The 24,892-nt window shown below is 34.8% G+C and overlaps 2 protein-coding genes across 2 annotated transcripts; one reads left to right on the top strand and one right to left on the bottom strand.

Moving 5' to 3' along the window:
* Positions 1–352: 352 nt before the first annotated feature.
* On the bottom strand, positions 353–12,189 carry LOC136800940 (U3 small nucleolar ribonucleoprotein protein IMP4-like). The gene is made up of 10 exons (XM_067057551.1): positions 12,169–12,189; positions 10,543–10,576; positions 9,717–9,825; positions 8,750–8,833; positions 7,815–7,924; positions 6,897–7,029; positions 4,973–5,127; positions 3,374–3,468; positions 2,070–2,143; positions 353–543 (listed from the first exon to the last, which is right to left on the bottom strand). The coding sequence occupies exons 2-10, from the start codon at positions 10,543–10,545 to the stop codon at positions 425–427; spliced, it is 882 nt and encodes a 293-aa protein (XP_066913652.1). The 5' UTR covers positions 10,546–10,576; positions 12,169–12,189; the 3' UTR covers positions 353–424.
* Positions 12,190–17,302: 5,113 nt separating this feature from the next.
* On the top strand, positions 17,303–24,727 carry LOC136800939 (uncharacterized). Its single transcript, XM_067057550.1, has 2 exons — positions 17,303–17,496; positions 23,027–24,727. Exons 1-2 carry the CDS (start codon positions 17,412–17,414, stop codon positions 23,584–23,586), a joined length of 645 nt encoding a protein of 214 aa, XP_066913651.1. The 5' UTR covers positions 17,303–17,411; the 3' UTR covers positions 23,587–24,727.
* Positions 24,728–24,892: the final 165 nt, after the last annotated feature.

Here is a 24,892-nt window from a genome sequence, read left to right as displayed (position 1 = left end):
ACGAGGGCTGGGTTACCAGACCTCCCGCTGCAAATTTCTTGACGCGGTCTCGCAAAATTCCGTAATGTAAACCTTCCAGATGTTGAAAATTTTCCCGACCTTCAGAGCTTTAGCGTGTCGGATGAAAATTTCACCATCTGGGTGCCAGATAAGTTTTAGGGTGGTAAAACGAACAAAAAAATGCCCGCGCGGCATTTGGCGGCTACGGTCGAAAAGGTGTATTGATGAACTTTCAGTAGAGTAAAATGGAAGCCTTAGATATATACCACAATCTTCTTGAAAAGCCTTATTGAGTATGTATGTAAAATATTTTTGATCAACTGATGAATGCGTAAGCAAGAAACTTGAAGTATTAAGAAGAAATACACCGTTTTCTTAATCTTTATGTATGTAAAATATCTTTTTTTAAAACCGTTCCTTATTATTATTCAGCAGTATCGTCTCCCAGATGTTTCCGTTTTAGTGAGGTGTTCATGTAAGGTTTCAGTTTCCATTCAGTATCTGCTTCTGATTGGTCTAGTGTTCCAAGTTTGATCTCGTGCACTACATAAAAAAAGAAAATAATTAACCAATCAAATGCTACAGGCACGACGGAAGCTTTTTATATCTGGTACGGCGAATGAGGCTTTCAAGCCTCCCAAGCATTAAAAATACGAGTTTAGGACAATTTTAGGGATTTTTCGAGTAAACTTTATGACATCTGAAGACTTTTACATAAAATTTAGGACTTTCTATGAAAAGATTGATTTTTTCTGTTTGCGTGATTTTTGCTCTAAAGAGAGCTGGATGATCTGACCAAGACGTTCAACCAAAAACATTTAAACTGGTGCAACTGTTTTACTTTAGTCAATCCCCACGCTCACAAGGTCCAAAATCTGGATGAAAAAGATTAAAGCAGTCTAAAGGAAATACTTTAGGCGTAAAAACTTTCGCGATTTTCGCGAAAAAAAAATCTGCAAAGAAAACTTACTCAAATTTTCCTCTTTGATGATAACGAGGATAAAATTTAGTGTAGAAATCGTCCAAAAGTCCATCAATTGTGGTTTGAGTACATTTGAACGATCAAAACACTGGTTTAATGCACTGAAAACTTGAATTTTCTACTTAAAATATACCTAATTCGCGAAAGTTTATGCTCGCGAAAAATTTTCATTTGTCAAATTCGCGAAAGTAAATGCCATAGATCTCGCGATTTTTCGACCTTGCGAAAGTTTCTGCTCGCGAAAGTTTGTACGCCTAAAGTAAATAAATTCCAACTCTCGACTTTTTATTCAGGCTGTACCCAACTAGTACTATACATGACAAAATGTTAAAGTCAGACAATCTCTTCCGATACCAAAGGACACTCAACGGGTCAACATTTTTTAAATAGGGATCAGCAATATTAAATCTTGACCGTAAAAGTATCTGAAAAATCACTGTTTTGATGTGGTAACAGAACCACTGACCATTATATTTATATACCCTGGACAATCCCAATTGGGATAGACATTCTTTTGTATCAAGGTTAAAAAAACCAGTGGAGATGGTTTTGGAGTGCAAATTTTAAACATTGATTTTCGAATGAGGATGAAATCAAAGTCGTTTTTCCAGTGGGACCTGGAAAGTCAAGGGTACTTTTCCACTGGGGACGAAATTTTTGCTAAATTTTCCAGTGGGGCTGGGGTCCCAGCGGGTCTGTGACACAGGGGTGTATTTGTTATTGTTTGAGACAAACTCGAACCCAGTTTCTTAGTTCGCTTTATTTGATTCTGATATAATCAATCCACTGACCTTTATATACCCTGGACAAAGTTTCTCAATCTCAGCCAAGCAAAATCTTTGATCGGATTTTTTTTGAAAATTTGTGGTAACTCAAGAGCGATGTAAATGCATCGAGAGATCTTAATACTTTTGATGATGTAGCGCCGTTAAACGTCAATTTTTAACATTGCGATGGCTTCTTTGCGGTTACCACTTTAAAAAAACTCCGATCAAAGATAGTGAATTCAACTTTGTCCAGGGAGGAATATACTTAGGTCAGTCGATAGAACAGGCCAGGGAAAACTCTTTTCAAATTTTCAACTTACGTTTCATTTCAAAGCGGGGACCAACCTCTGACATAACTATCTCTTTCCCATCATTTCGTTTGTATGTATGATGCCTGCCAAAGGGAAAGGAAAAAGTGTAACTCCACATCTAATAATTCATGATAATGTACCATTACAATGTCTTCCACGAACCCAACAGCTGATTGGTTGAAAGTGACGTATTGACTGATTTTACGTCACTTACAACCAATCAGCATTATAGAAGGACCTTTAATTCATGATATGCACCATTGCAATGTCTTCCACGGACCCAACAGCTGATTGGTTGAAAGTGACGTATTGACTGATTTGGAAATTGTATATTTCATTTTAAGTGTCATGCTTTGGGTCACCTCTTTCCAATGGAAAAACAATTTAGTAAAAATTCAAATTATTTCGGACACAGTTACCCTCCAAACCTTATACCTTTTCCTGGGTCAACCGGTAGGTCCATGACATGTACAGCTTTTCTGTTGGCCCAAAGCATGACACTTAAAATCAAATAGGCCCAGTAGAGGGTCTTTAAAACAATAGATCTATTGTTCAAATACAATACAATGTTAAGCATATGCCGAACATGAGCAAGGGTCAAACTTTTCTTAGAAAAAAATGTTTCAGCTGATTGGTTGAAGAAATTAATATTTGGGAAAATCTGATTTTTATCGAAATTCAAGTTTTCGCCAAAGTTTTTTTCAAAATTTCCCAAAAATAAGCCCAAGGATTTTTGCCTTGAACGCTCAATTAGATTTGATCGTGTCAAAATGAAGCTGCTTACAAAAGTTAGTGCTCGACTAATGTGTCATTACAAGCGATTTGAAAGTACAAATGAAATGGAGCGTTCCAGAACGTTCCATGACGTTACTAGTACGTTCCAGTACGTTCTCGAACATTCAGCAATGTTTCAGAACGTTTCAGAATGTTCTATGACGTTCCTTTGCGGCCAAAGGCTAATATTTAACTCAAGAAGAATGTAACTGTTCCCAACGTTTTAAGACATTCTGAAACTAGTAAATAAAAGGGAGTGAGAACATTCCTTATGTTCGAAACGAACGAACCATTCCATTTTATATGTATTTATAAAAGTCGCTTGTGATGACACAAATTTGAAGCAGTTGATGGTCATGCTACCTTAAGGATATGTAATCGTCCTTATTTGCGAATATCCTTTGGTTTGAAAAACTAATTTCCCATAGGACAAAAATACAAGGGAACCGTCCCCATGGGTCTCAGCCTGAAAACTAAACAGTTGTACACATGGAAAGCAGTTGGGTATAGCAGTTCACGTAGGGAAATTACAATACTACCTGAAGGATATGTAATCGTCTTTATTTGCGAATGTCAATATCCTCTTAGAGTCTTCTTTAGGGACAGGAAACAAATATTTCAATATACTTTGAACCTAAAAAATGATAAATAAAAACAATACGAATTACGATAATACACAGTGTTACAAAATAAAAAGTCTGGAAAAGAAGAAGAAGAAGAAAATCAACTTCTTGTATAGAGGTGCTATGTTCCCACCATTGAATAACTGGAATTTTGGATAGCACCAAGGGTTAAAACACAGGTTGCAAAATTAAAGTCTGAAGACAAATCACGTTTTTACTCAAAATTCTTATGTGCTTGTTACATGACATTTATTTCTGATTGATTCGATTTTTGGCACTAATAAAGTTATCAGCTGTAAATTGTAAAGCAAGTAACATGGGAATAAAATCACATGAACTTTTTCAAGTAATCACATGTTTTGACGGCATTAATGTAATTTCGCAACCCGTGTATCAAAGATACAGTTGACGCTCTTCAATTCGATTTTCAAAGGGGAATTTCTTTTTCATCGAATAAGGGAGCCATATAATATGGTCGTTTAACGATGACTTTCAATATTATCGAATAATGGAGGGTATCAACGGAGAGCGTCAACAGTACTTTAGGTAAGATGCAAAGCTCTAAACAGGAGACTCCAGACAAAACTTTGGTAAACAAAATAGGTTCAACAGGTAGAAACAAAATTCAGCTTAAACTGGCTAAGGAATAACTGAAACTGAAAAAAAATTGCAGAGATTGAAGCAAGCTTACAATAAAATAAGTTAAGACGACCCGTATCTTTTTCTACATATGTCTTTTATTGAAACAATAGAAATTGAATTGAACAATTGGATTTTTCATTCATTTGCAAAAAGTTATGCTTGATTAATCGAAGTTCCCGGCGCTGTACGAACGTATGTAAAATAGTCACTTACTTTAATGGGATTAATTTTCTCATCCGCGAATTTTAAGATTTCGCAGGGACTTAATATTACGGATGACTCTATTGTGAGATAGTATTTTCCGGATTTTGGTACTATTTTTGCTATCTTCCTACCGAACTATGCATTTGGTTGTGAAATACGCATTATTAGCACTTCTTTGATGGTGGTAATCATGTTAAATGTGGTCTTTTGACATTTTTTGAAATTTGATTCAAGAATTTCGCGGACTTTTCATTGGGACTTATTTCCGCGGATGACACCCAAATCCGCGAAATCCGCGAAATTTAATCCCGGCAAAAATCTATCCCATTGAAGTAGAATAACCTTACCTTAAGGCACTTTTCTCAGTAAAGTCCCATCTTCATTGCCAACATTTTTGGGACAAAAGCGATAAGTCTTAATCCAAAAATAGGACTGATGTTTGGCAAGCAAACCCAAATGCATAAAGTCCAACAAAATTTTATTAGACAGACATCATTAGGCAGTTTTCGGCCCAAATTCGCCTCAAACATTATTTTTTTCGAAAATCGGGCCCTATTAGATTTTGAACATTACCCTTTTACATCATTGTGCAAAAAAATCAGAAATAAATACAAAAACAATCGTGAGTCATGCTCATTTCCCCTAAAAACAACAAAAGGAAATACTCACCCTTTGTCCAAGTTTAGTTTTGAAATTATGAAATATGAGGTGAGGGAATACTTCAGACATTTTGCCAACGTTGGGAATATCATGTCTCAGTACTGTATTTGATAACGAGAAATATGCCGTAGGGCCAAATGGTAGATGTGATATAACCATGCCGTCTAAAAAAAATTGACGAATCAAAAATACACGTCATTATTTTTATAAGCAACCCCAATAGTTGGCTCAGGGCTAGAGTTGTTAAGGATTTTCCGGATTTCAGCCAAAAAGTTACTTATGATGGATTTTGAGCCGAAAATACCTTGCAAAATTAAAGGTTTTGGTTTTTTATCTCATTTTATATCCAAAAAGGAACGCCTTTTATGTTGACGAAACAGAAATGACAAGAATATCTGACGGTATGAAATTAGAAAGGGTGTTCTGATTGAAAAAAAAACAACTACATTCCACTGGTAGGACATTGCTTCTCTTTTCTCCAGACGAACCCTAAATCTTTAGAAACTCATTCTATAAAGCAATTTCATGCGGCGACTTTTAAACAGGTAAAGCGAAGTTCCGCCGCAGAACCACTCAATTGTGGCACCGGTGTCACAGTAAAATATTACTCCCCAAAATTTATACTCTCCAGTCATTATTTACTGGGAAAAAATTACCCCCCAGTAATCTTTTCGCAGGAAATTATTACTTCCGGGAGTATAAATTTACGCGAAAATAATGACTCCCTTCGGGAAATTTTTACTCCCCTGATAGTATACCAAAAAACTTGCATAGATCACGATCAACATTCGGTAATCTTTTTTTTCCTGTTTATCATGACTAAATAACAAAAACAATATGGAAACTTTTACTGTTATTTTGAAATTTAAATTGAATTTAAGCTTTTTTCTTGAGTGTGATTTGCTTGGGTTAGAAAATTGAGAGATATTTAAAAAACCTGGCTACATCTTGACACTGCAACACTGTTTTCTTTATTTTCAAATAATTCTTGAAATTTAATTCAAAAAATTCTTGTTCGTAGAGCTTTTTCTTGGCCATATAAAAATTCTAATAAAAAGGCATCTTTCTCGACTATACTGATGTCGAGCCCCCCCCCGTTTATTCAAACCCCCCCCCCCCGCATTTAGACTCTGTTGAGTTTGTTACTATATCAATTGGAAGCAACTAAAGGACATATTAAAAGGTGAATTTTATCAGCATATTGGTGTAAAGTAGTAGAAACATTGAAAAATATTGAAAGGACTTCAAACATAGCGTCTGAGACAGCTCTGATGCTGCAATATTCGGACCCCCTCCCCCTTTTATATTTGGACCCCTCTATTATTCGGGTCCATTAAAGTGGAATATTTCAACAGGAAAAATGAAGATAAAAAATCGCTACAGTGGGGATAGCATTCTTTGATTTTTCCCCGAACGGATGAAAATGTTCTTGCGTCACCAGGGGTACAGTTCAACGGGATGGGTGGGGGTAACAACGGGTCACTTTAACTTGTAGATGATTTTATGGCTAGGTTTTCTTTTACAGCAACCACAACAATAAAGTTTATGGATTACAGTATGCATACATTTCTAAAACGTCTCTACTTAGCAAGTGACTTCATTGATTGGAATGTCCAAATCGAATGTTTAATTCGAATATGCAATAGTCGGAATTCACCAGGGAGTCATAATTTACTGGGAAAATAATACTCCCCCCTAATTAGAGCAAATAAATTTGCAATTTGAAGGGGAGTAATTTTTTCCACGGGAAAAAGTTAGTAATAATTTCTCAGGTAATTATTACTCCGGGGGTCATTTTTTCCCGGGAAATTATAACTGAGGGAGTGATTTTTTCCGGGGAGTAAAGATTTACGGTTACACCGGTGTGCCAGTGTGACCACTCGGTGAACGATCCAATACAATCAACTGATTTAGCAATCTGGTTACAACTAACCCGGCTCTCCTCTGTGTTCGTGTATGATAATCAAATCTGTAACATCGTTGGCTTTGCACGCGGAGACCAATTGACCCAAAACAAAATTACCACGATTCAACCGCTGACTGTTTGGAAGGATTAGTTTTATTTCCTGGTAATGAGAAAAAACGAAGAAAGAGAATGTAATGTTATAATTTAAAGGGACATAACAGTACTTGCGAAATTTGTAAACAAACTGTATGCAGCGGATACAAAATCAAAACAAATGTCACATGTCAAAATAAAAAGTCAAACCAAATATGGCTAGTTTTTATTGTTCAATTGTTTTACAAGTTTGTTTTGGACACGTGATTTTCATTGTTCTCTTTAATGACACGTGGTTTGCGCAATGTTTACATTTTACTACTGTAATGTCCCTTTAAAGCAATTTTTCAAGTTTAAAATCTAAAAACAGTCAAGCAATATATTTCGGTGGAATCACCATTCTCAAGCTTATAAAATACAAGTGAATGAAATGTAATGATCCTAAAACAAAGCATCATTTTGCATACCGTAGTAAGTTGGTCTAATGTCGACACCCTTCTTTATCGCTTTATCACCCATCTTTATCGATTCCCTTCGGAATCGCCGATGGAAACTATATTTTTTGCTTAGCGATCAGGGAAGAAAAAACCTTTTGTCTATCAGTGATCCCGACCTTCCTATTATTCCTATCTCTTAAAAAACGATGTCGAAATTAGAAGAGGGATGTCGACATTAGATCAACTTACGATAACTTAAAGTTTTCAAAATAGAAAAAGTCTTGTTTGAGGGTTGCACTGAGATTTATTGCCCGTGGTCAACAAAAGTAAGGGCCGAGCTTGCATTGACCATTGCTAAAAAACTCGTTCAGACCGCATCAAAAAAAACAAGCCGGTTCACAATCCTGCATAATACCTTTGCAAACAATTTGAGTTTTGAGCTTGGATTATGTGAAGTGGTGATCATTAATTTAGGGTCTTCAACTCCTGCCCATCTGTATTCGTCATCGAAATGATCTGTAAAAGCTGTTAAAGAAAAACTAAAACCTTTTAGTTTCATAAACGTTAAATATCAGGGAAGAAAAAAAACATTGAAAAAGAATCTTGCAATTTCTGGGTATAATGGTAGTTGACCAGTTGACCATTATTTTTTAATACTGACAGTTTCATGTCTTATTCAAATAATCTTCGAAGATATATCATGATTTTCGATATCGGTTGATTGGACTTAACTGATGAACAAAAGCATGACATGAAAAAATTATTTCTTGACATAATCATAGATCCATTCATTCACCTTTAATCAAAAGCGCCCGCTAAAAGGATTGAATCATAAACGGCTTCTTTCTTTTGTTTTTTACTTTTCAAATCACGTGTTCGAAGTCATATTTAATGTTCGATTAGCAATACAAAGTCTTCCTTCTATGGAAACCCCGAGTTGAATGTTTGAAAAAATTATTATGAACATGTTCAAACATTGTTTCAAACATATTTTTGGATATTTTTGTTGAAAAGATACGATTTTTGACTCCGCAAACCGTCAAACATTGATCTCAAACATGAAACGTCACGATACTTGAAGAGCAATGTTTGACGGTTTGCTCCCAGCTTAAATTACTCAATTACAGTAGGGCTCACCTATGACTTACAATGGAACTAATTTTCGCAAAAATTTGATTCACGCTAGGGTAAAGTACGATAAGGTTCCAGGAAAACATAAAAAATGCAACATATCAAAAACCTGAACAAGGGTTTGAAGAGAGAGAAAAAAACAACAACAACAATTTCTTTAAATGAAAAGATCAACAATCTATCTGTTAACAGAATACAAAATAATTGATAGAAACTTACCATCTTGCTCCTTCTCATCATAGGCTAACAATTTACGGAGTTCAACTTCATCTTTTCTCAATTCTGTTGGGATTGCTTTTCCCTCTGTTTAAAAAAGAGAATAGAAGCTCTGGTTTGGATGCAGCTTTTCTAATTCAGATTGATTTGTTTCGCTTTCGGCAGAATTCTGAGTTTTATAGTACAGTAAGCACTTTTACGTCAACATTTGCGTCGGCAATAGCCGAATGTCGACGTAATTAGAATGGCTGAGGACCATTTCCCCCTACTTATTCCAATTTTGAATTCAAGTGGGCAGAAAGTTGGCTATTTTGAGTCGATGTATTGCTTTCTTTGACTTAGTAGGCAAGGCAGAAAGTTGGCTGTCTAAAGAAGAGTTAAAAATTGCGACAACAGTGGCTCTTCTTTCTATAGCTATCTACCCTGAGGTAGGGGAGGGCGACACTACTTTTATTCTTGGATTGCTCCAATTGCCACTGTTAATTGCTGAGTATTTAGACATCATTACCATTTTGAAATCTTTTGCATGGCCTGACCAAGTACTAAACACATTTAAAACACATATAAACATTTGTATAACACAAAATGATAGCATTGTCGTTGTCAAAAATCATTTTTCACTTTTTTAACTTCTAAAAAGGACAGATTTTGTAGCTAATTTGAAAATAGAGATCCCAAAATAAATGTATGCCCTGAGGTGGATTAGATTTAGCGCGGATTAATTTTCGCAATTTTCGCAACTATTAGCCATTTTTGACCAATCTTCATGAAAAATTTAAAATCCTAAGTTTTAGCCAAAATATTACCAAATATTATAAATGTAATCATGAATAATTGGGTAAAAGTTTGAAAATACAGAAGTTTGCGAAAAAAGGCCACCGGAAAATTAATCCTAAGAATAATAAGGTAAATTTCTTTTAAAACATCCTTTTTGAAAAGAAAAATGAAATAACTTTCAACAAAAACATACCATCCAAAGCATTCTTTAACTTTTGTTTCTTCTCTTGGATGCTTCTTTTTTGGTCTTCCAAAGATTTTCGATATAAATATTCTTTTCTTAATCTGACTTCTCTTCGAATCTGAAAATGAAAGTTATACCATTGCCAATCTGAATCACTTCAACAAATTTGACCTTGGTCTATATATTGTGTGACACAAAAACAATTCATTGTTTTCAAAATTTCATATACGTTCAGGAAATTTTGCTAAGACATCGAAGAACAAATTTGTTTTCAGCTAGGACTGGAAAAAGAGGAGTGGGTAAAAACTTAATAAATTAATTTTTTTTTGGTGCATTGTCTTTAGGTTTCTTCTTTCGTGAATCAGTAAAACTACTACAATCAGTGCCATAACATATTGGCAATTATGGCATTTTTCGAAAATTGAAGTTCGAGCGAGAATGTCAATTTCTGGCTTTCAACTTGATTCCATCAAATATTTCAATCTGGGAGGGATTTATTGGTTTCTAGGCTATATTTCAAGTCCTACCAGACTCTAACCTTACAACCTAATTTAGAGCGCTTCCAAATTGTTTGTGCAAAGTTGTGGTTATAAAGTTTCGTAAAAAAACCATGTTATTCACTAAAAAAGTTTATTAATTATATTACGAAGTCCAATTTCAACAACATTAGTAACTTGTGGCGACAAAGGTAGAGCTAAATTCAAAATTTATTTTTCTTTAAATTCCAATTTAAAAAAAGGTTAAAGCTTATTATACCAAGCAAAACCCAATCCACTTAAGATAAAATATATCCTACTTGCTTTAACTGTAAATTTCATATGTAATAATATCTTACCATTTTTGAAAAGTTGTAATTTTTTATTGTTTTCCTGAAATCAGATAAATAGGTAAATTTCAAGCTTGAAAGAGCATAATACCTGGTACTAACCTGGCCTAGAATTAAATTTGTGAGATACTTTAGGAGGATGCGCTTGCTTTTTCATTCTTTCTTCACTTTAAGCAGTAAGACTTCCCTGCCGATGCCCCAAATAAAACAGGAACGAATGTTTGAGGAGCAAAAAATTTTTATCCCTGTGTAAAAAAACTGCTCTGCCAAGATAAGTCAATTTAGACTAAAACTCATGCATCAATATTAGGGAATTTCGAGTGTGGGATTGATTTTACTTTCGTTTTTAATGGTTTCAGTTTTGATTTCATGCAAAAATCTTATTTAAGGGGTGCTGGCCCATAGTTACAGGGGCTTGAGCAAAAAACTAAAACACAGAAAATTTCAAAATCATTTCTATTGAACCATCAAAAAAATGAAAATTTTCCATGGTTCAATTTTTTGCACCAAATATTTATGATCCTAAATTCTAGTTATTTGCAGTACCGTAAATCCTCGAATAAGCGCCCCGCTCGAATAAGCGCCCCCTTTGAATAAGCGCCCCCTCAAGGGAGGGGCGCTTTTTTGAATATTGTTATTGATTGAATAAGATATTGAGTAGATACTTGTGTCTTAAAAAGAAAGAAAGTGATTAAGAATAAAATGATAGAAATTGTCAAATTTTTCTTTTATTCATTCTTTTTTGAAAAATCAACTCTTTTAACAGTTAAGTTTAAGCAGATTCCGAATTTGTTGATATACGAATTTCTGAAATAAAAAAATAAGCGCCCTGCTTGAATAAGCGCCCCCTTAGAGCCTGAAAAATTAAATACCTTAAGGGAAGAAATTTTCGCGGAAGAAATTTTTGTGGAATTTAATTTCGCGAATTTGGGCGTAATTCGCGAAATTAAATTCCGCGAAACACACCAAAATTGTTAAATCGCGAAATTAAATCCCGCGAAATTCGATTATTTTCCTTCTTCTTTTATTTTGTTGTTTTTGACCAGGTATTACCAAAAAAGATGGAGACAATTGATTTTTAAGCATTATAACATGTATTTTTTATCTAATATAAACAAATATAAACAACTCTTCCGTGAAACTTTTAAAACTGGCTCATTTGCGAAATTTGCCATATTGAAACTCTGATTCGCGAAATTAAATTCCGCGAAAATTTCTTCCCTTAAGGTAAGCACCAGAGCGCTTAGTCGAGGATTCACGGTACTTTGTTTACCATCTAACTCTGGCATTGAATTCCGGCTTTTTTTCTGAATTGAAAATGAGAAAAAGTCTATGCCTTGATGGAAACAAATGAACGAGGCAGATAGGAGGTTGTACGCAAAGTACAAAAAAGTAGCGAGCATCAGCCAAAAAGAAGGAGCGCATTACTAGGGAAGTCAAAATTTCAAATTTATTTGTCAAATGTCAAACCAAGATTAATGAAAAGCCCTTATCCTCAGAAAGAAATGAGAGGTCAGTTATTTTTCAACCTTTAGTAGTTTTTCAGATATTCCATTTTATAAGTTCAAATTATTTTTTTAAGGGTGTATACCATTTAACTCAGATCCCGCAGAGTCAAACAAAAAGATCATTTACCTAAACTAAGAATCTAACCCAACCATCAATTTTGCAAGATATGACTTTGATGGCCAAACAAAAAGTCAATTACTCAGGCTTTATCATTTGAAAACTCCAGGCGTGTGGTCAATCACACTCCTAAAACCTTACTTTTTGTAATTAAGCCGTGTTAGGAGTGCTATGTACAACTTTTAGTAGTGGAATCTGAATTTATGGCGTGTGATTGATCGCATTCCTCAGGGATTTTAGGTGTGTGTGGAGGTGTGCGCGTGCTATTGCACGTTTAATGATGCAGCCTAATTACTATTCGCACGGCGAGCACTGCAGTGACTTCTTTGGACTCGGCTAACTATACTAAACAACATTAAACGGTACGCAACCATAGATACGAAACGAAGAAAATGAAGAATGTTTGAATAATGTTTTTATAAAAAAATGCTTCTAAGTTACTATAAATATTTTAAAGTTTGACCATGATTTTCTCATTTGGTTGGTCAATGAAAACAGGATTGGTTGGTTTATCTTGTTTAAAGAATTTTCTTTTAGTGTCATTTCATTGGTTTGAATTACGCATGGTCACACTTTGTTGCTTCAAAAAGATTAAATCATCAAGAAAATAACAAGAATAAATTTTGGATCATCTTTTCAAAAGTCAGTTTAAAATTGAACTATTCCACTAACTGACTTTTTGAGTAATGTTAAGGAGGTCGAAGCTCGCCATTGCGGCAGTAATAAAAACAGGATTAAAAAAAAAAATCTCCTAACTTACATAACTCCAAGGAAAGGAAAGGAAAAAAAGGAGGGAAACATTTTTTAGCATAAGTGTTTTTTCAACTTCAAGAGAATTTATTCAGCTTTCTTTGGCAAAATTATCAAGTGCGCTTAATTCCAAATTTTTTGTTCACAGCACGTGAAATCTTTTATATAATTAATAAATAAAATATTAATATATCTAAAAAATAGGATTTTTGCTTGAAATATTGCGTTTTAGCAGGAATTTCAATTCCAAAATGGGGGGTATACCCAAATCCCAAACCCAAATGACTTTGATTTTCCTGCATTATTTCCAGAATTCTATCACTGCAAGAAAATTGGGGCCCATGTCTATTGTCATTTTAGAGATTTTTTCATTCCAAATTTGGGTTTTTGCCTGAAAAATGGCTCTTAGCAGGGATTCTATTTCCATAATTGCAGAATAAAACGCATCACAGACCCAAGACCCTCACGGCCAGAATACTATCACTGCAAAAAAAATTTCAGTCAGCATTCAAACTCAGTTTGTAGAAGCTTGCCTTAAAAAATGCCATATTTTAATAAAATATATGATTTTTTTAGCTAAAAGGCAATTTTTGAAGACGCCATTATGAATTTTGACTTTATTGAAGACTTCCATCTTTGAAAATTTTAGACATGTGAATTAATCAGTTTAAAGTTTATGAACTTGCAAAATTGGCCTTTAAAAGCATTTTGCTACCCAAGATTGGCTTAAAACAGCTCGTTTAGGGCTCCAATAGGCAAAATTTTCAACCCAATATGATTATTTTGTTGTTTCTTCATAAAATTTAGTACAGCAAATGAAAAAAATAAGATTTATAATAGTTGATATATTTACAGGCCTGAAAAGGCCAGGAAATTTTTTCCAATTTTTGCCTGTAGTGCGAATCAGTAACCCCAGGGGGGTTCGGCCAATTTTGGACTTCTGACCTTAAAAATTGCACAGAATGTCTCACAATAGGTTAAATTTTCATAAAAAAAACTACATCTTGAATTCTTTGAATCTTTTTACATTCGAATGTTTATGTGTTTACATTTTCTTGAGAAAGAAGAAGGGGAAATCCAGCTGGGAGACCCGACTTCTCTGTCTGTGTGGTTTCAAAAAAATATCAAAGTAATAGACACAGTATAGTAGCCGGGAATTATACAAGATGCAAGAATCAATCGCAGAATTTGATTGGCTAATATTTTATTGTTATGATTTGATAAACAAAAGTATGACATCAAACAGCTCTATTGTTTCAAGAAGTAGCGCAAGCTTTTGAATTGTTTTGAAAAGATAACGGTTTTTTCTTTTGTGATTTGAAGTGATTTGAATTGAGTCAACAATTCCATACTCTGCATTTCAGTGAAGTTATGAAGTTGTTGGGATTTTGACAGGATAGAAATATTTTTGTAACAGAGTAAGGTCTCCAGACTAGGGGAAATCTTTCTGATATGTTGCCTTCTTATTATTTATGCTGAGGGAAAAACCCTTTGTTGCGACAATATTCGAATGTTTTCTCTTTCGTTCGGATTCGAAAAGTAAATATCATGTCTGGGAAAATCCCTCTGATTGGAATGTTTACTTAAGAAACTCTTCTAAAGAGGTTTTCGCGGTTTTAGCCTCTACAAAGGAGAGTTTTAGAAAGTATAAAATTGTTCTGTAAATTACACAATACTATTATGCATTGATGCATTATGCATTATGTTTTATGCATTATGTACACCCGTCCCGAGATATAAGATTTTAAAATCGAAAAAATAAGCGTTATAAACGATTTTAAAATCTTATATCTCGCCAACGGCTGATCTAAACATAATAGACCATAATAGAGCCATAAAAACAATGATAGAGCCATGCATAATTACTGTATCATGCATATTGTAATAATTATGCATGGTTTTATCATTGTTTTTCTGCTGGACTACATAATTATTCAACAGGGTGGCCTCTTTGAAAAAAGGTCTATTATGTAGTCCAGCCATAAAAACAATGATAGAGCCATGCATAACTGTATCATGCATCTAGGCTAAAAAAAGTGAGAAAAGACACTAACGCCATTTTTTAATGAGTGTTGTTATGATTTCTTTGATTGCGGCCGCGTACAGGAACTCGCCAAATGTTCCTATAACTGCTCAAGCTAAAAAAGATTATGGATTTGGGCAATTGAGGCAAAACTTTGCAAAAAGCTGGTGTTTTCCATAAATCTGAGAATCGCGATAAGGTATCTTCGACAAAAAACTTTTGAATTTTTTATCGGCATTGGGCTACATACCGATAAAAAAACAATATTGAGACGAAAATCCTTTCAGCCAATGCCTTTCTGATTTCGTCCACAAACTCCACTGAAAGCATATGATTTCACAGGACCCTGCCGACGCACCGGACTTAACGAACACCGGACACGCGAAAGTCCGGTGTAAAATGAGAATTTCTTTTACCACCGGACAATTTTATACACGGACTTAAGGAAGTCGGATGTCCGGTGTCGGAGAAGGATATTTTTTCCCACCGGACAATCAAAACACCGGACATGGCCAGTCCAGTGGGTCCGGTGTTTTCTTAATTTTTGTTTCATAAATGTCCGGCGTCCAAAATTTCCCTATATTGTGTTGTATGCAACACCGGACTGACACCGGACTTATTGCGTCCGGTGTAGCGAAAGGATACTTTTTGCCACCGGACAAATACACCGGACAGTCTGGTGCGTCGGCAGGGTCCTGATTTCACTTGCTTTCACCTTTGCGCGCAAATTCGCAGTTTTAAAAGTACAGTTTTGAACTAGCTTTGATAAAAAACTCTTTTTTCATTAGCCAGCGCGCTGCCTTTTCCTTCGAAATGTTGCGACTTCATCCCGTCATTTTAACTTTCGTTTTGATTAACAATATCAATATCAAATATCAACTCAATGTTCGTGCACAAATAGACAAAAATTAAACGATGACGTGTGGGAAGGCGAAGGTGGTCAAAATTGGAGGATATTGTGTTTTTGAAGATGTAAAAGTTGGATTTGAAAAATTTTGGCCGATAAGAGCAAGGGGGGGAGGGGGTCTGAAGCTTATCGGCCCAATGCCGATAAAAAATTTGAAAGTTTTTTGTCAAAGACCCCTAAGAGCCTCACTGAATAAGGTGAGGAGGGATGTCGACATTAGACCAACTTACTGTAATGTCTTGAATTTTGAAAGCCTTGTATTCACTCAAAATTTATTTTAGCAAAAACAATCACATTAAAAACTTTTGCCCATTTGACCATGTTTTGACCCTATTTTGAAAGATCTTAAAACTTTCATCTACTCAAGCAATCTCAACCAAATAGGGTGTAAATAGCTGCGCAATTGCACGTTCTTGTGGAAAAAAAAGAAGATCTCAGTTCCAGACTGGAATCATATCAGAATTTAGAAAGTGGAATGGATTTGACCACTAGAAGTGCAAGTGACTGTGAATATTATACAACAAATAGAAAACACATTATGAGAGGGTTCAATTTTTACCTAGTTGTATTATGTATTGTATCTCAGAGAGCCAAACAAAAGATTCAACTATAACTGACTATAAAAAAGATTCATGAATTTTTCTGCACTTTCCACACTTGACGACTTGCTGAGAATGAAAGTGAAAGTGAGTTTGTGTTTATCAAAATTATCACGTGTTATGGTTAATCTACAGACCACTATTAATTAGGAAATATAACGAATATAAGGTATTATTAAATAAAATATTTTCTTAATTTTCCAAAATAAAAATAAAATACTTTTAATTCTTACTTTTGGTTTTAATTTTACTTGATAATTTCAAAAAAAAAAAAACTATTGGTCAGTAAATTAATAATGAGGCACAAAGTTTATCTGCTGTTCCGGCGATTCCGACCGTCCCCGGCTCCTTTCTTCAACTTTCGTCCTCCGGGACCATAAAGTGGCTGCGTTTAGACTACATCAAATCCAAATCTTCCAAAACCTTCCCTAATCGGTCAAAGAACGAAAAAAAGAAAGCAGATTTACTAACATGTGAATTTTTTTCATTTCACTAAAGGTTTTTAGGGGATAATTTGTTTTGATGTGTACGCAACAGTGGAAAATTTTCAAGTTTCCATTGAAAATGTTATGTCCGCTGTGTTTATACTTGAAAACGAAATTGGGGTCTTCCGAACGTGGTCTAGCAAACCGAGCTGGCCGTTTACAAAGAAAATTAATATTTATATTGAAACTCTTCTCATTTTTTATTTATTCAAACCTCCAGTACCATGCAAACATATAATAAGGATACCCTTTTTCGTAGAGCCATTTCATTGGTAAATATTGGGCCCTTACCCTTTTATCAAAATAGAGATACTTAAAATGATAATATATGTACCGGGCTAAGTATGCTGGCCAACTTAGCGGGAGGGACCTGTAAACACAAATCGAAGACTTTTTCAAAGAAAGTCGCTCGCCGCTTAGACGTACCACAGGAAGTGATAAACTTTTCCAAGTACCTGGTATCAACAAATCTTGTAGTTTTATCAATCATGACTACCTGTTATAAATGTGGAGATGAAGGGCATTATGCTTATGCTTGTCCTGATCAAGATGGTCAAGTTAAATCATCTGCTGGTATGTATTTTATAGCATAATTCTCCTTTTCATTTCATAATTATTCGGAAACAAACACTTTGGTTTTTCTGGTGTTTTAATTTTGAGATAAGATATGATTGATAGGTAATTGAGTTTATTCTAGAATCTCAAGTACCAATTGGCTATGGATTTTGTGATCAATCCATCATCGACAAGTGAGCCCCCCTTAAAATAGAGCTGCCAGTCGCTATTTCAAACTTATTTTTTTCACATTCAAAACCTATGCCATTTTGAAAGCCCCTATCATGATAGAAAAATGAAGGGTCGTTTACCTAGCTGGGAGACCTGTCTACTCTGTTCGTGTGATTTTGAAGTATAGCATTTAGTTAAAACGAATAATAATCTAGAAATAACAGAGTAGCCGGGGATTTTTGTAGATGCCAAATCTGGTCGCAGAATTCTATTGACTGTTAAACAATTGTTGAAATCATGTGATTTTATTGTTTTGATTGGAAGTGCGCTAACCTGATTGGCTAACCTTATCAACGGCTTTTTTGGTACGAAATTCAAGCCAAATGTAAACAAATTCAAACTGGGCCAAAAATACCATACTCTCAATGATAGGGTGCGCACTCGTCGGGATTTTTTGCGCGGAACGAGGAAGAATTTACAAAAATGAACTTCAATGCATTAGTACTTACCTTTAAATCATCCAAATCTGTTCATTCTTTTTTTTAAATCAATCAGGAATTATCAGGGAAACAAGTAAAAAAAACTGCATCCAGGTATCTATTTTCTTTCCAAAGATATTCATGTTTTTCGTCGCTATTGAGCTGGTTCATCTTTTCAATCGCGGTTTTTTTAGTAAACCCAGGGTAAGATTAGGCTACAATCTATCACAAAGTGCTTTATTTGAAAATCTACAGGCCGTCTGGAATTTCGAAAAATAAGAAGAAATTGTGATTTTTTAACAAGATTGCGGTTTTTTTCATTTAAGCACCATACACCATCTGAAAGCTGAGGATTTCAGCTTTCTAGTGGTGAAATTTGTTTTTAGCTATCATTTCCAGCTCATTAGCGCATAAGCTAAAGTTTAACAGTCATCGGGCCGATTTTCAGACCGCACCAGCAAAAACTCCCCACACCCCGCCACACGGAAGACTAGATTTCATCCGCCATTTTTGGCGCGATTTTGGTGCTTCCGAAAATTATTTCTTGCTGGCGTGGTGTATGGAGGCGATTCTTTGAAAAGGTGATTTTTTTGTGTTTTGAAAATGGAATAACTTTGGGAATACTTAACCAATTCTAATAAATGACCCCTCATTTTTCTCACAAAGGTAAGGACTTTCAAATAAAATTAGTTTGGTTTCTAAAAATTGAGGGAAAAATTTTGGCCTGTCCACCCTATCAATGAGTAGCTTTTGATGGGATTTTTGCTTATGCGGTGTAAGTTTGAATAGAGAGTATGGATCTCCAGACTATCATTTACCTGGCAAAAAGTTTTAGTTCTTGAGATATATCGATTTGAAGTTTCAATCATCAATGTTACAGCTTTGGTAACAAGACACATGCGTTTGGTTTGGGAACGCGAAACACGACCCATGTCTAAACTTCTCAATATATCTCCAGAACGAACAGATTTTTTGAAATTCTGTAAAAAGGTCCAAGTTCCTGAATAGTTTTACTATGTTCTGCAAAAAAATCATAACCATAAGTCAAATTGAAGACAAAATTTGTGTAGAAAAATAAACCTAGCTGGGAGACTCTGTCAGTTACATCAAAATGCCTCGAAAATGTCAATATGAAAATTGCGTAATCAGAGAACGTATGTCTCGCTCATTATAAAAAGGCTGAAACAAACTTTCAATAATTGGATTGTAACATCGAGTTAAGTCTCTTTTGTTAAGTTACCAGGGGGTAAATAAAACAGACCTTGATACATTTATCGTTCGTTTCAACTTGACCATTTGTTTAAAACTCAGCCTCCTAAATATTTGGGGTAGGTAAAATATGTACAAAGAAAATCATACTTTTCCAACCCGGCCAATCTTTAAAAAAGAAGCGAACAATAAAATGTAATTACCCTTTCCAAATAAACCTCTTCGGTGGCGAGCGTAGTCTACTCTGACGTAATTGTAAAATTTATGTAATGGGAGTTTGACATAGTAATGTAATGTTGTTTGGGGAATTATGAAGTTCTCTGGGATTTCGATTGCATTTATTCAGGTTGATTTTTTATGACTTCTAATGGTACTTTTTCTAACGAGTTTGATTACTCTGTTCTCACACTTATGTCTTTTTTTTTCGCGTCCTTTTCTGTGATTACTTTTATTTATATTTTTAAAGACAGGTAAGAAGGCATATTGATGTAACTGTCTGTTCGTGTGATTTCGGAGTATAGAATTTAGTTAAAACGAATAAAAACATAGAAATAACAGAGTAGCCGGGTATTTTTGTAGATGCCAAATCTGGTTTCAGAATTCTATTGGCTGTCAAACAATTGTTCTGGTTGAAATCACGTGATATTATTGTTATGATTTGCCGATCAGGTCAACCTTATCAACAGCTTTTTCGGCATGAAATTTAAAGTAAATGTAAACAATTCAAACTGGGTCAAAAATACCATACTCTCAATTAGTAGCTTCTGATGGGACTTTTGCTTATGTGGTGTAAGCTTGAATAGAGCGAATGGATCTCCAGACTAAAATAAACCTTGAGCACAAAAAATGCTTTTTAAAACACTTTTTTCCACTGAAAAACAAATAAATTTTATAGACTTACCTTCCCCAAACATTGAAGAAGCCTCCACTAATTAAAGTAAATGAGATAAGATAAGATAAAACCTTAAAATCAACCAGAATTTACAACATTTCATCCAAAGCAAAAGACATGCTTTTCTCATCGCCATCTTGTTTTTTAGAATGAGAATTATTTTTGGTTCCAGTTCCCACGGTCTTTTTTTCATCCAATCAGATTGCGCGATTTCGCTTTCTCTAGTCCCCAACTAAATTCCGCGATTTTTGGCACACAGTTTCGATAGACCTTTTCGCCTTTCCATCCGCCATATTGAATTGTGAGCAAAAATTATGGTGGCCGAATTGCCGTGGTGAAATTCCCTTAGAAAGTATGCAAAACATATGCAAAAAGAAAGTATTAATATAAAACTTACATATGCATAATTGGCATTGTATTAAAGTGCAATCTTGTAGAAGAAAGATTGAATTTGCTTCTTTTGAAAACTAGAAATAATCAAATTCGCTCATGCTCTCAGAACAAGCACTTAAAAAAAACCATAACATTATACATAAACTCAAACTGAAAAATCGCCCGCGAAGCTAAAAAAATAATCCTTATTCGGCTGACAGTAAATTATTCTCCTGGGAATAAGAACTGCCAAACGATCAAATCAAAACATTGATCTGAACCCGCTGAATGTGTGACGTCATAATTACTGCTTTTAGTTTGCGTGTTTTGAAAGTTTGATGTGTGTACTCCGTCTTGGTAGAATTTTTTAATGGCATGAAAACAGAAGATGCAATGTCTTTAAGAACAAATTCCTAAAAGGCTTTCGTTGTTCTGTAAATATTTCTTTTTGTTCTGTAAATATTTCTTTTTGGATTACTGTAAGAAATTCCATCTTTTATTGTTCTAATGATTATAATATTTCTTTATCCAAGATGCTTTGTTTTCTTTTTCATCTTTGTGTAAACTTGCATATGTTTTACATATTTTCGAACTAAATCCGACCACAGCTTTTTCGTTCCTCTATTTTTGCATACAATTCAAGATGGCGAATGGAAAGGTGAAAAGGTCTCTTTTGCTCAACCAAATCTTAAAATGTCTTTTTTGACAGACCAAATTCTAGAAAAGCAGGGTAGTGTCTGTTATGACCAAAAAAGGGCACTTTTTTGCTGATTTAATTCATAAAACAGGCTATTTTTACCATCATTTTTATTAATTCTTGAAGGGCACGAAAAATGGTCTGTTTGACCAAAATCCAGAGGAAAACCCAAGCAAAACATTGATTATTAAGGAAAAGCAGGAATCATGTGGTGAAAGCATGGTGAGAAAATCATGCCAGTAGACAAAAGACATAACTTGTAATTGTTATTGGGCAGTTCCAGAAAAAACCCATTACACCCCTGTGGACTACAACGATTTTTGGAATTTTTTATCACTTGGAAATCTTAAAAAAGTTTAAAGAGGATTCAGAAAATCCAGGGTTTTTCCTCCTTGCTCGGTCATTAGTATCGGAAAATTCATAAAATTAGCTCTTATTTTCTTGCCAGGTATCGGAAATTCCTTGAATGTAAGCGACCCTTTTGCCGCCCTACTTAAAATCCATACTTCAGTGGCAGATTCATAACTGCAATTCGGCCACCATTTCACCAAACCTCTAAAGTCATTAATTTGAGTCAATGCAAACGGGAAATTACAAAATACACAAATACGATTTTGCACGTAGGCTTTTTAATCGAAATATGAAAAAATTTGTAGTGGAACACACGTCTGGAACAAAGAAGAACAAATTAGTAGCAAAACGATAGAGCGTTTGATGTCACTCACGTGCCAAGTTACACACTCGTTACTTGTTAATCCCATCAGGCGGTTAGGCGGCGAATATTCTCTATTTCTCCAACCAAGTTAAAAAGGGCGCGCTGTCAGTGAAAGTTATCATGACATGTTATGACAGTAAGTATGATTAATAAACTTGGTGGAGTTATCAAAACAAATTTGTGAAAATACAGGCCATATATCAACAATCCCATGTTACGACCAATCGTCCCAAGTTAGAGCAGTTGACGGTAGCACTTGAATTCGAAGGATGCAAAACCTCAAACAGGATTAATATTTTCAGAATTATGCCCAAATAAGTCAAAATCGTCCCGTAATTACCCTAAATGACTATATTATATTTAAGTGGGGGGATAGATGTTGACAATTTACCAGATTTTAAAAGCTTTAACATGTATAAAAAAATCTGCATCGGTTATATCAGATGATGAAGTATATTTACTGGTTTGGCTGGTTTATAGCTCATCTGGTAATGTCATCTAATTGATTTGCCTTTTACAATACAATAGCTACCTAGGGACAAGATAATTTGTACTGTTTTTACTGGTTGAGGGAATGTAATATGCTGGAGTAATTTGTTTCTCATTCGCCTAAAAGACATTACAGAGCAGATATTACCCTGCCCAAATGGCAGGAGTAATTAATGTAGAACTGAGTCAATAGGTTGTTAAGATCTCTCTAATGCTATGCTAAACTCCAATTGATGCTCGTGATTTGAAACTAAGAACCCCGTGATTTGAAACCATGATCCCCTCCGAACCAGTTTACTTACATAACACAGCAGAGCAGATATAATTGGAGTTGAAATTTTCAAGGTCAGAGGCACAATTTCGAAAAAAGTTTTCATGCCAGGGCTAAGTTAACAGAACATTGGCCAATCAACCACTTTTTCTTGTTTTTTTTTCATAGTCTATGCAGAAAAGCTGCAAAATTTAAAAATGTTAGGGAATTTGACAATCTAAAGTTTACTTACGATGAAACATTTCATTTCTAGATCGAGAATGTTACAAGTGTGGTGAATTGGGGCACATCTCACGTGATTGTGGTTTAGCGTTACGTGAAGGAGTGGACAACGGAAAGTCTTGTTACAACTGTGGACGTATTGGACACATCTCAAGAGATTGTCGTAAACAGCGCAATAATGCTGGTGGTCGTTGCTACAAATGTGGAAAATCAGGTCATTTTGCTCGGGAGTGTGAAGCAGAGGAAGGCAGATGTTACAACTGTGGAAAAGGCGGTCACATAAAGGCTGACTGTACTGAAGAGGAGCAGACGCAGCAAAATGAATCCACATGTTACAAATGTGGAGAAACTGGCCATTTTGCACGCGATTGTGAAAATGAAGAAAACGATCGTGGGCTTGCCAGCGTTTCCTGTTATCGATGTGGTGAAAAAGGTCACATGGCCAAAAACTGTGAAAGCAGTGCTGAAACATGCTACAATTGCAAAAAGCCAGGCCACAAAGCACGTGAATGTGGAGAAAAGCTTCAAATGACCTGCTATAAATGTAATACTCCTGGTCATTATGCAAGGGATTGTGAGAACGAGGAGTAGATCTCTGTGTGCCATTTGAAGAACAATGTTGGTGTATAGTCGGAATATTTTGTGTGCTGGCCAAGAGGTGGTATGGAAAAAAGCTCAGAAATTCCTTTGTCCTTAAAACATCAAGTGACAGAAGGGGAGTATTTTACACTTTGGAGCTTGCAGATGATTGCAACTTTGGTTGTCCAAGTTGGATATATATGATGAAATTAAAACTCATGAGATGGAGAGTTTTCCCTTTCTTTTTTAATTTTAATTTAGGAAAGTGGTTTTATTGTCTCAACTACCAATAATTATGTGGGATCTAAATGAATAACATTTTTTGTTATTTTGTTAGTTGGAGAAGCATCTCTTTTAATAATTTTTTATTAATTTTTTTGGATGTATTCCATTTAAACCATGTTTCAGCAGAATGTGTTTTGAAGCTATTTTTGGTTTGAAAAAATGCCCTCTTTTAAACTAACCCCTTAAAGAGATTGATTAAAGTAATGCCTGTGTCTTTAATAAGATAACCTGGCTCTGAATGGAGAAGTTTGGTGTACCGTTGTCGTTTAAAAAAAAAATTTATGTGCAACATTCTGACTGTCTTCCTGTTGTCATTGGCAGGAGACTTTCAAATGCTGCACTTATTTTTAATATTATTATTTTGGTAAAATAGTACCTTTTCCAAATTTATCGGATTCCCCTTTAGTCTACTTTGCCGTCTTATTGTCACATAGTCGTTCCAATTTCAAAATATGAGACATTTTAAATGGAAATAAACCAGTTTTGAAATGGGGAAAAATGTCTCTTATAAGTTATTATTCTGTATCAAATTTATTAATCACAGTGTTGAACTATTTTGAAAATGAGTCCTTATATTAAGCTGGTATCCTAATTTCAACTTGAAGGGATAGATAATCTCAAAATAGAAATCTTTAAAATCAACAAAATGCAACTTGATTTTGTAGAAAGCCATTTTTATGATAATCTAATCCATCAATAAGTTTATGGGATTCAAATTTACACTTTTCTGTTTAATTTCTTTTTCTTTCTATATTTTACTTTTACACTAGCATATAACGGTGAAACAAAATTGTAATTGAACAACCTCTTTATTGTGCAATTATCACCAGTTTTTAAATATATACTATTATGACTTTGCCGACTGAAATTTAAAGTATTGATTATTATATTAAAGGGGGTTAAGTTAATGTTGGTTAGAATGTGAGTGGTTGGGTATTTCTACACAATCATTAATTGAGTCGGGAAATTACAATGGGCTTTTCCAAAAAAATTCGTTCATGGGGGGTGGAGGATATATTATTTTTTCTGTGAT

This window comes from Clytia hemisphaerica, unplaced genomic scaffold (assembly GCF_902728285.1).
Source record: "Clytia hemisphaerica strain Z4C2 unplaced genomic scaffold, Clytia hemisphaerica genome assembly, whole genome shotgun sequence".
NCBI lineage: Eukaryota > Metazoa > Cnidaria > Hydrozoa > Leptothecata > Clytiidae > Clytia > Clytia hemisphaerica.
Note: the sequence above shows the minus strand (reverse complement) of the source record. Positions and strands in the feature narration are given on the sequence as shown.